This window comes from Panulirus ornatus, chromosome 55 (genome assembly GCF_036320965.1).
Source record: "Panulirus ornatus isolate Po-2019 chromosome 55, ASM3632096v1, whole genome shotgun sequence".
NCBI classification, from domain to species: domain Eukaryota; kingdom Metazoa; phylum Arthropoda; class Malacostraca; order Decapoda; family Palinuridae; genus Panulirus; species Panulirus ornatus.
The window spans coordinates 19,767,357-19,777,356 of record NC_092278.1 but is presented as its reverse complement, the minus strand read 5'-3'; the positions used below and the strand labels follow the sequence as shown (position 1 = coordinate 19,777,356).

General features: G+C 50.9%; 1 protein-coding gene across 6 annotated transcripts in view; it reads right to left on the bottom strand.

Moving 5' to 3' along the window:
- LOC139765501 (acetylcholine receptor subunit alpha-like) overlaps positions 1-10,000 on the bottom strand; it is a 502,232-nt gene that overhangs the window by 190,049 nt on the left and 302,183 nt on the right. For 3 of the 6 annotated variants that reach the window (XM_071692969.1, XM_071692970.1, XM_071692971.1), the window contains exons 2-3: positions 8,691-9,624; positions 2,094-2,233 (exon numbers count right to left, since the gene is read on the bottom strand). In XM_071692969.1, the coding sequence (XP_071549070.1) occupies positions 2,094-2,233; positions 8,691-8,940 (390 nt within the window). In that variant the 5' untranslated portion in view covers positions 8,941-9,624. The remainder of the gene's footprint in view (positions 1-2,093; positions 2,234-8,690; positions 9,625-10,000) is intronic. The other 3 variants (XM_071692973.1, XM_071692974.1, XM_071692972.1) reach the window with 2 other exon arrangements.

The following is a 10,000-nucleotide window of genomic DNA, read 5'->3' as shown; positions in this document are numbered from 1 at the left end:
CTGATTCCTCATTGATTCACAGTGGTGATTCACAGTGGTGATTCCTCATTAATTCACAGTGGTGATTCCTCATTGATTCACAGTGGTGATTCCTCATTGATTCACAGTGGTGATTCACAGTGGTGATTCACAGTGGTGATTCACAGTGGTGATTCCTCATTAATTCACAGTGGTGATTCCTCATTGATTCACAGTGGTGATTCCTCATTGATTCACAGTGGTGATTCACAGTGGTGATTCACAGTGGTGATTCCTCATTAATTCACAGTGGTGATTCACAGTGGTGATTCCTCATTGATTCACAGTGGTGATTCACAGTGGTGATTCCTCATTGATTCACAGTGGTGATTCACAGTGGTGATTCCTCATTAATTCACAGTGGTGATTCCTCATTAATTCACAGTGGTGATTCCTCATTGATTCACAGTGGTGATTCCTCATTGATTCACAGTGCTGATTCCTCATTGATTCACAGTGGTGATTCACAGTGGTGATTCCTCATTAATTCACAGTGGTGATTCCTCATTGATTCACAGTGGTGATTCCTCATTGATTCACAGTGCTGATTCCTCATTGATTCACAGTGGTGATTCACAGTGGTGATTCCTCATTAATTCACAGTGGTGATTCCTCATTGATTCACAGTGGTGATTCCTCATTGATTCACAGTGCTGATTCCTCATTGATTCACAGTGGTGATTCACAGTGGTGATTCCTCATTAATTCACAGTGGTGATTCCTCATTGATTCACAGTGGTGATTCCTCATTGATTCACAGTGGTGATTCACAGTGGTGATTCACAGTGGTGATTCACAGTGGTGATTCCTCATTAATTCACAGTGGTGATTCCTCATTGATTCACAGTGGTGATTCCTCATTGATTCACAGTGGTGATTCACAGTGGTGATTCACAGTGGTGATTCCTCATTAATTCACAGCGGTGATTCACAGTGGTGATTCCTCATTGATTCACAGTGGTGATTCACAGTGGTGATTCCTCATTGATTCACAGTGGTGATTCACAATGGTGATTCCTCATTGATTCACAGTGGTGATTTACAGTGGTGATTCCTCATTGATTCACAGTGGTGATTCCTCATTGATTCACAGTGGTGATTCACAGTGGTGATTCCTCATCCAAACCACTTGTGATTCAAAGCAACACTCACACGTTTGATTCTAAACCATCAAAAAAAAATATATATATATATTCACATTTTCTCACCAAACGACTCATCAACAAACCCGTTGTGATTCACCAGCGACTCTTCGTGAGTCCTTTGTGAGTCGAGGTGAATCACCAGGGACCCCAGTGACTCACAAACCCACCCCCCTACCTCCCTCCCCTTTCCCCAATACGATGAAGGCAAAACCTTAAACTCACAAACTCATAACTACTACATCACAGCTCACAAGAATATTCATCGTCCTCGTACTCACCTTTATTCATCCTGTGGTTCATAACAGCTCACACAGAGGGACTCGCATCGTGAGGGAGTGAGTCTTACTCACAGGAGCCTCACTGACTCACATCACACCAATCTATGAGTAAGACTCGCTGAGTAACCCGCAGGTACGATAGATAGATAGATAGATAGATAGATAGACACATCACAGCAACCATGAGTAAGACTCGCTGAGTAACCTGCAGGTACGAAATAGATAGATATATAGATAGATAGATAGATAGATAGATAGACACATCACAGCAACCATGAGTAAGACTCGCTGAGTAACCTGCAGGTACGAAATAGATAGATATATATATAGATAGATAGATAGATAGATAGATAGATAGAGATAGATAGATAGATAGATAGAGAGAGAGAGAGAGAGAGAGAGAGAGAGAGAGAGAGAGAGAGAGAGAGAGAGAGAGAGAGAGACATGGCATGAGTCACCGACTCATGAGTCCCCAAAAAAGCGAATCAAAACAGGTAGGGAGATAGATAGATAGACAGATAGATAGATAGAGAGAGAGAGAGAGAGAGAGAGAGAGAGAGAGAGAGAGAGAGAGAGAGAGAGAGAGAGAGAGAGAGAGAGAGAGAGAGAGAGAGAGGGGAACACCTGGTGGGTGAGTGGGTTGTGTACTCACCACGTCAATAAGCTGGGAGAGCTTTAGCTTGATCTTGACGACCAGCGGGTCGGACACGTTAATGACGGGTCGTACCAGCTTGTTGTAGTTGGAGAGCAGGTCGTCGTAGAGTCGTTTGGCGTCCGGGTTCCCACACGCCCCTGCAAGACGAGAGAAACGAGGAGGAGGGGGAGGGGGAGGGGGAGGAGGACAAGGGTGGAGGGAGAGGGAAGGTGGGTGAGGGAGGAGGGTGAGGGGAGAGAATATATATTAGATCATATGGTTGACTAAGGGGGAAAACGAGTGGGGGGGGAGGGAAAGAGAGTGGGAAAAGAGAGGGGAGGAGAGAGGGGGTGTGTGCAACAGTCATTATCACCCCTCCATCTGTAAATTCCCCCTCGGTGGGGAGAGGGGAGAGAGGGGAGAGAGGGGAGAGAGGGGAGATCTATATACTGTGTGTGTGTGTGTGTGTGTGTGTGTGTGTGTGTGTGTGGCTATAGATCAAATATATCGACCCCTCCCCCTCTTTCTATCCTTAGAGAGAGAGAGAGAGAGAGAGAGAGAGAGAGAGAGAGAGAGAGAGAGAGAGAGAGAGAGAGAGAGAATATTCATTGATTTCATTTCAACGAAATATGGAGTTGGGAGAAACGTACATACATATATATATATATATATATATATATATATATATATATATATATATATATATATATATATATATATATATATATATATCACCCCCCCGCCCGCCCGCGCCCCCCCGGGACGTGTGCTCCCGCGGGGGGGGGGGCGGCGAAGGGGGGGGGGGGTTGAACCTAACTCGGGGGGGCGGCGCCCCTCCGTCTGTCCTGCGCAGCGGCTCCTCCTCCTTCAGGATCACTAGTGAGCTTACCCAGGGCGTCCCGCGTCGTCTCCCTCCCCCAGGTACGCCAGCAGGAGGTGACGAAGGGGTGAGGGGGGTGAGGGAAGGAAGGGGAAGGAGGGGGGTGAAACTACGCCAGCAGGAGGTGACGAGGGAGGGGAGGGTGCTGGGGTGAGGGGAGGAGGGGGGTGAAACTACGCCAGCAGGAGGTGACGAGGGTGAGAGGGGTGAGGGAAGGGGGAGGGGGTGAAACTACGCCAGCAGGAGGTGACGAGGGAGGGGAGGGTGTTGGGGTGAGGGGAGGAATGGGGGAGGGGGGTAAAACTACACCAGCAGGAGGTGATGAGGGAGGGGAGGGTGTTGGGGTGAGGGGAGGAATGGGGGAGGGGGGTGAAACTACGCCAGCAGGAGGTGACGAGGAGGGGAGGGTGTTGGGGTTAGGGAAGGGGGAGGGGGGTGAAACTACGCCAGCAGGAGGTGATGAGGGGAGGGGAGGGTGATGGGGTGAGGGGAGGGAATGGGGGAGGGGGGTGAAACTTTGTGCGTGAGGCACTACTCCGCCCCCCCCCCCCCGCCCCCCCTTTCCTCCCCACCCCGGGATCACCCTGGGGAGAATAATGAAATCTGGGAGACCAGAGGGTTAGGGAGCGAAGGCTAGGCTGGGGTGATGATGGCTAGGGGTCAGGGCTAGGCTGGGGGTGATGATGGCTAGGGGTCAGGGCTAGGCTGGGGTGATGATGGCTAGGGGTCAGGGCTAGGCTGGGGTGATGATGGCTAGGGGTCAGGGCTAGGCTGGGGTGATGATGGCTAGGGGTCAGGGCTAGGCTGGGGGTGATGATGGCTAGGGGTCAGGGCTAGGCTGGGGTGATGATGGCTAGGGGTCAGGGCTAGGCTGGGGTGATGATGGCTAGGAACAGAGCTAGGCTGGGGTGATGATGGCTAGGGGTCAGGGCTAGGCTGGGGTGATGATGGCTAGGAACAGAGCTAGGCTGGGGTGATGATGGCTAGGGGTCAGGGCTAGGCTGGGATGATGATGGCTAGGGGTCAGGGCTAGGCTGGGGTGATGATGGCTAGGAACAGGGCTAGGCTGGGGTGATGATGGCTAGGGGTCAGGGCTAGGCTGGGGTGATGATGGCTAGGAACAGGGCTAGGCTGGGGTGATGATGGCTAGGGGTCAGGGCTAGGCTGGGATGATGATGGCTAGGGGTCAGGGCTAGGCTGGGGTGATGATGGCTAGGAACAGGGCTAGGCTGGGGTGATGATGGCTAGGGGTCAGGGCTAGGCTGGGGTGATGATGGCTAGGGGTCAGGGCTAGGCTGGGGTGATGATGGCTAGGGGTCAGGGCTAGGCTGGGGTGATGATGGCTAGGGGTCAGGGCTAGGCTAGGGTGATGATGGCTAGGGGTCAGGGCTAGGCTGGGGTGATGATGGCTAGGAACAGAGCTAGGCTGGGGTGATGATGGCTAGGGGTCAGGGCTAGGCTGGGGTGATGATGGCTAGGCGTCAGGGCTAGGCTGGGGTGATGATGGCTAGGAACAGGGCTAGGCTAGGATGATGATGGCTAGGAACAGGGCTAGGCTGGGGTCAGGATGAGGTCAGCTGATAAGGAATGGGGGGAAGGGGAAAGGGAAAGGGGAAAGGGGAAGGGGGAAAGGGGAAAGGGGAAGGGGGTGAGAGAAGGGGTTAACACACAGGATGAAGGAAACTCGTGAAGGAAGAAAGACGAAAACGAGCCAATATGGGCGACGCGTAGTGAAGGAACGCGTAGTGAAGGAAGGAAGGAAGGAAGGAAGGAAGGCGTCCAGGGCTCCATCCCCAACCCATACACACACACACACACACACAGGACATTCACCCACACAACAGAAAGGTGGCCTCTCTCTCTCTCTCTCTCTCTCTCTCTCTCTCTCTCTCTCTCTCTCTCTCTCTCTCTAACTCACTGACGCAAACACACTACTGCTGGAGGAAGCCAGCAGCGCCCTCGTACCATGGGGGGGTGGAACACCATATCATATATGTATATATACATATATAAAGAGAGAGAGAGAGAGAGAGAGAGAGAGAGAGAGAGAGAGAGAGAGAGAGAGAGAGAGAGAGAGAGAGAGAGAGAGAGAGAGAGCGCAGACGATGAGGGGAGGGGAGAGGAGGGAGGGAAGGGGGGAGGGAGGGGAGAAACCCATGTTTGAAACATGAGGTGGTGGCGGCAGGAGGAGGAGGAGGTGGCAGGAGGTGGCAGGAGGAGGAGGAGGAGGTGGCAGGAGGAGGAGGTGGCAGGAGGAGGAGGAGGAGGAGGAGGAGGAGGAGGAGGTGGCAGGAGGAGGAGGAGGAAGTGGCAGGAGGAGGAGGAGGAGGTGGCAGGAGGAGGAGGAGGAGGAGGAGGAGGTGGTGGTGGCAGGAGAGGAGGAGGAGGAGGACGGTGGCAGGAGGCAGGAGGAGGTGGCAGGAGGAGGAGGAGGAGGTGGAAGGAGGAGGAGGAGGAGGACGGTGGCAGGAGGCAGGAGGAGGTGGCAGGAGGAGGGGAGGTGGCAGGAGGAGGATGGTGGCAGGAGGAGGAGGAGGAGGAGGAGGAGGAGGAGGAGGTAGGAGGGAGGAGGAGGAGGAGGATTGGTGCAGGAGGAGGTGGAGGAGGAGGAGGAGGAGGAGGAGGAGGAGGAGGAGGAGGGGCAGGAGGAGGAGGAGGAGGTGGCAGGAGGAGGAGGAGGAGGTGGTGGCAGGGAGGAGGAGGAGGTGGCAGGAGGAGGAGGAGGAGGAGGAGGAGGAGGAGGAGGAGGAGGAGGAGGTGGCAGGAGGAGGGGAGGAGGAGGTGGCAGGAGGAGGAGGAGGAGGTGGCAGGAGGAGGAGGAGGAGGTGGTGGCAGGAGGAGGAGGAGGAGGTGGCAGGAGGAGGAGGAGGAGGTGGTGGTGGCAGAGGAGGAGGAGGAGGTGGCAGGAGGCAGGAGGATGGTGGCAGGAGGAGGAGGAGGAGGAGGTGGCAGGAGGCAGGAGGAGGTGGCAGGAGGAAGGTGGAGGAGGAGGAGGAGGAGGGAGGGTGGCTGTGCAGGAGGAGGAGGAGGATGAGGAGGAGGAGGAGGAGGAGGAGGTGGCAGGAGGAGGAGGAGGAGGAGGAGGAGGAGGAGGTGGAGGAGGAGGAGGAGGAGGAGGAGGAGGAGGAGGAGAGGTGGCAGGAGGAGGAGGAGGAGGAGGAGGAGGAGGAGGAGGAGGAGGCAGGAGGAGGAGGAGGAGGAGGAGGCGCCAGCACGCCCCACACGGGACGCCCTTGCGCCTCGAGCGGTGTGGAGTGGACCTCGACAGCACCAGCAGCTGCCGCCCACAGACAGATAACACTGATAACACGACGCCCGGAGAGGGAGGGAGGGAGGGAGGTCAAAGATAACATAATGACCCTGAGAGGTCAATACAACGTGATGTGGTGTGTGGGAGGGAGGGGGGGGGGGGTGGGGGGGCATAATAGTCTAATGTAGAGGGGGGTCAGATACACGATTTAAGCTGTGAGGTCAATATAACATGATAATCTTTGAGGTCGTGTATCACAGTAATATGATAAGAGGGGGTCAAGATAACACGATTAACCTGTGAGGTCAATATCACATGATAACCTTTGAGTGCGTGTATCACAATAATATGATAAGAGGGGGTCAAGATAACACGATTAACCTGTGAGGTCAATATAACATGATAATCTTTGAGTGGGTGTATCACAATAATTGATAAGAGGGGGTCAAGATAACACGATTAACCTGTGAGGTCAATATAACATGATAACCTTTTGAGTGCGTGTATCACAATAATATGATAGAGGGGGTCAAGATAACACGATATACCTGTGAGGTCAATAACATGATAATCTTTGAGTGGGTGTATCACAATAATTGATAAGAGGGGGTCAAGATAACACGATTAACCTGTGAGGTCAATATAACATGATAACCTTTGAGTGCGTGTATCACAATAATATGATAAGAGGGGGTCAAGATAACACGCTAACTTGTAAGGTCAATATAACATGATAATCTTTGAGTGGGTGTATCACAATAATATGATAAGAGGGGGTCAAGATAACACGATTAACCTGTGAGGTCAATATAACATGATAACATATGAGAGAGGATGGGTCATAACTATATGATGTGTGGGAAGGTCATGATAACATGTAAGAGGGACAAGGTAACCTTCTTTCAAAGCATGTGAATACAGCCTTCCTTCAAAATATTACCAGTGAAGGCAGCCTTCCTTCAAAATGTTACCAGTGAAGGCAACCTTCCTTCAAAACATTACCAATGAATACAGCCTATCTTCAAAATGTTACCAGTGAAGGCAGCCTTCCTTCAAAACATTACCAGTGAAGGCAGCCTTCCTTCAAAATATTACCAGTGAAGGCAGCCTTCCTTCAAAATATTACCAATGAATACAGCCTATCTTCAAAATATTACTAGTGAAGGCAGCCTTCCTTCAAAACATTACCAGTGAATACAGCCTATCCTCAAAATAATACCAACGAAAGCAGCCTTCCTTCAAAACATGACCAGTGAAAGCAGCCTTCCTTCAAAATATTACCAGTGAAGGCAACCTTCCTTCAAAACATTACCAGTGAAGGCAGCCTTCCTTCAAAACATTACCAATGAATACAGCCTATCTTCAAAATGTTACCAGTGAAGGCAGCCTTCCTTCAAAACATTACCAGTGAAGGCAGCCTTCTTTTCAGCTCCATCCACGCCGACCTGGACACGTAGAGGACGCGTACCTCGCCCCGAGAGACCTGGGTGATGAACACAAGGGGAATGGAATGGTCTTTGGACACCACTATACCTGTGGCCTGTGGGTAAAGAGGAACCCAGGATAGACAGATAGATAGATAGATAGATAGATAGATAGATATAGCTCAGATAGAAGAGACAAGAGAGAGAAAGAGAAGGACATGGAGACAGATGAATAGATAGATAGATAGATATAGCTCAGATAGAAGAGAGAAGAGAGAAAGAGGAGGACATGGAGATAGATGAATAGACAGATAGATAGATATAGCTCAGATAGAAGATAGAAGAGAGAAAGAGAAGGACATGGAGATAGATGAATAGATAGATAGATAGATATAGCTCAGATAGAAGATAGAAGAGAGAAAGAGAAGGACATGGAGACAGATGAATAGATAGATAGATAGATATAGCTCAGATAGAAGATAGAAGAGAGAAAGAGAAGGACATGGAGACAGATGAATAGATAGATAGATAGATATAGCTCAGATAGAAAAGACAAGAGAGAGAAAGAGAAGGACATGCAGACAGATGAAGAGATAGATAGATAGATAGATAGACAGGCAAGCAGAACAGGCTGCTATATTGACAGACAGACAGACATAGATAGATGGAGAGACAAATAGACAGAGAATAATAACAAGAAGGACAGGCAAGCCAGCAGTACAGGTTGCCCGCTTTTCGAGAGAGAGAGAGAGAGAGAGAGAGAGAGAGAGAGAGAGAGAGAGAAGAGAGAGAGAGAGAGAGAGAGAGAGAGAGATCGGGAGAGAGAGAGATAGAGATCGAGAGAGAGACATCGAGATCGAGATCGAGAGAGAGAGACATCGAGAGAGAGATCGAGAGAGAGAGAGAGAGAGGTCGAGATCGAGATCGAGATCGAGAGGTCGAGATCGAGAGAGAGATCGAGATCGAGAGACAATAAAAAAAAAAAGGGACCGTATAGAAAACGAGGTGTTGAGGCTGGCTAGTGAAGGGGGTACCCCAGCATTCATGAACCAACCACTCACCTTCTTCGGGACACAGAGCCAGGACGACGGCAGCCCCGACGGCCATGAACCTGAGCATCCTGGGGCAGAGCCGGGGCCCCCGCCTGGCGTACCTGTGGCAGCCCCGGGCCGCTCTGCCCCCCGGGGCCTGGCACGTCGGCAGGAGGCAGAGGGCCAGCGAGGCGGGGCCCTCCAGGCAACACCGCCTCACGGTTCGAACCCCAGAGGAGGAGGAGGAGGTGCCCCGCATGACGTTGCAGAGGCGCTTCATTCTCTTCTTTCTTTCTTTCTTTCTTTTCTTTTCCTTTCTTCTTTCTTTTCTTTCTTTCTTTCTTTCTTTCTTTCTTTTCTTTGCTTACTTTCTTTCTTTTCTTTCTTTCTTTCTTTCTTTTCTTTGCTTACTTCTTTCTTTACTTCTTTACTTCTTTCTTTTCTTTCTTTCTTTCCTTCTTTCTTTCTTTTCTTTGCTTACTTTCTTTCTTTTCTTTCTTTCTTTCTTTCTTTTCTTTGCTTACTTCTTTCTTTACTTCTTTCTTTTCTTTCTAAGTCACTCGCAAGCAGGCGAGACACACTAAGACATTCACTGCTTTCACAACTCGCTGTTTGAGGGGGGGGGGAGGGGGGAAAGGGGGGGGGGTGTGGCGCGTAGGGCGTATACGCGTATCAACAAACCCCTTCAAGGGAGGCGTATCACCCCTTCAAAAAAAGGGGAGGAAAGAAGGGGAGGATGAGGGGAGGAGGTAGGAGGAAGGAGGAGGGAAGGGGGTCCGTGTGGACCACCCCCTCTTCGCTGGCCTTCTCCTGAGGTCTTCTCAGAGCGCACTTGAACGCCCCTCATGCTCGTGGCAGGGCGCGTTCAAACGCTCACTCCTCCTCATGTTCTGCGCTCAGTGTGTCTGGCCTACGCAAGTCTCTTGAACGCTATTGAACGCAACCGTTCCTTAAAACCTTCGACCTGAGGCAAGGTGGAGAGAGAAGTTTGGGATCAGTGGGTTCAAATCCTATTTGGAGGGGGGATTTGTGGGATCGAATCCTATTTTAAGGGATTTTGTAGGTTCGGATCCTATTTTCAGGGGATTTGTGGGTTCGAATCCTATTTTAAGGGATTTTGTAGGTTCGAATCCTAATTTCAGGGGATTTGTGGGTTCGAATCCTTATTTTAGGGGATTTGTGGGTTCGAATCCTAATTTTAGGGGTTCTGTGGGTTCGAATCGTACTTGAGATCTGTGGGTTCGAATCCTATTTAGGGGTTCTGTGGGTTCGAATCGTACTTGAGATCTGTGGGTTCGAATCCTATTTAGGGGTTCTGTGAGTTCGAATCGTACTTGAGA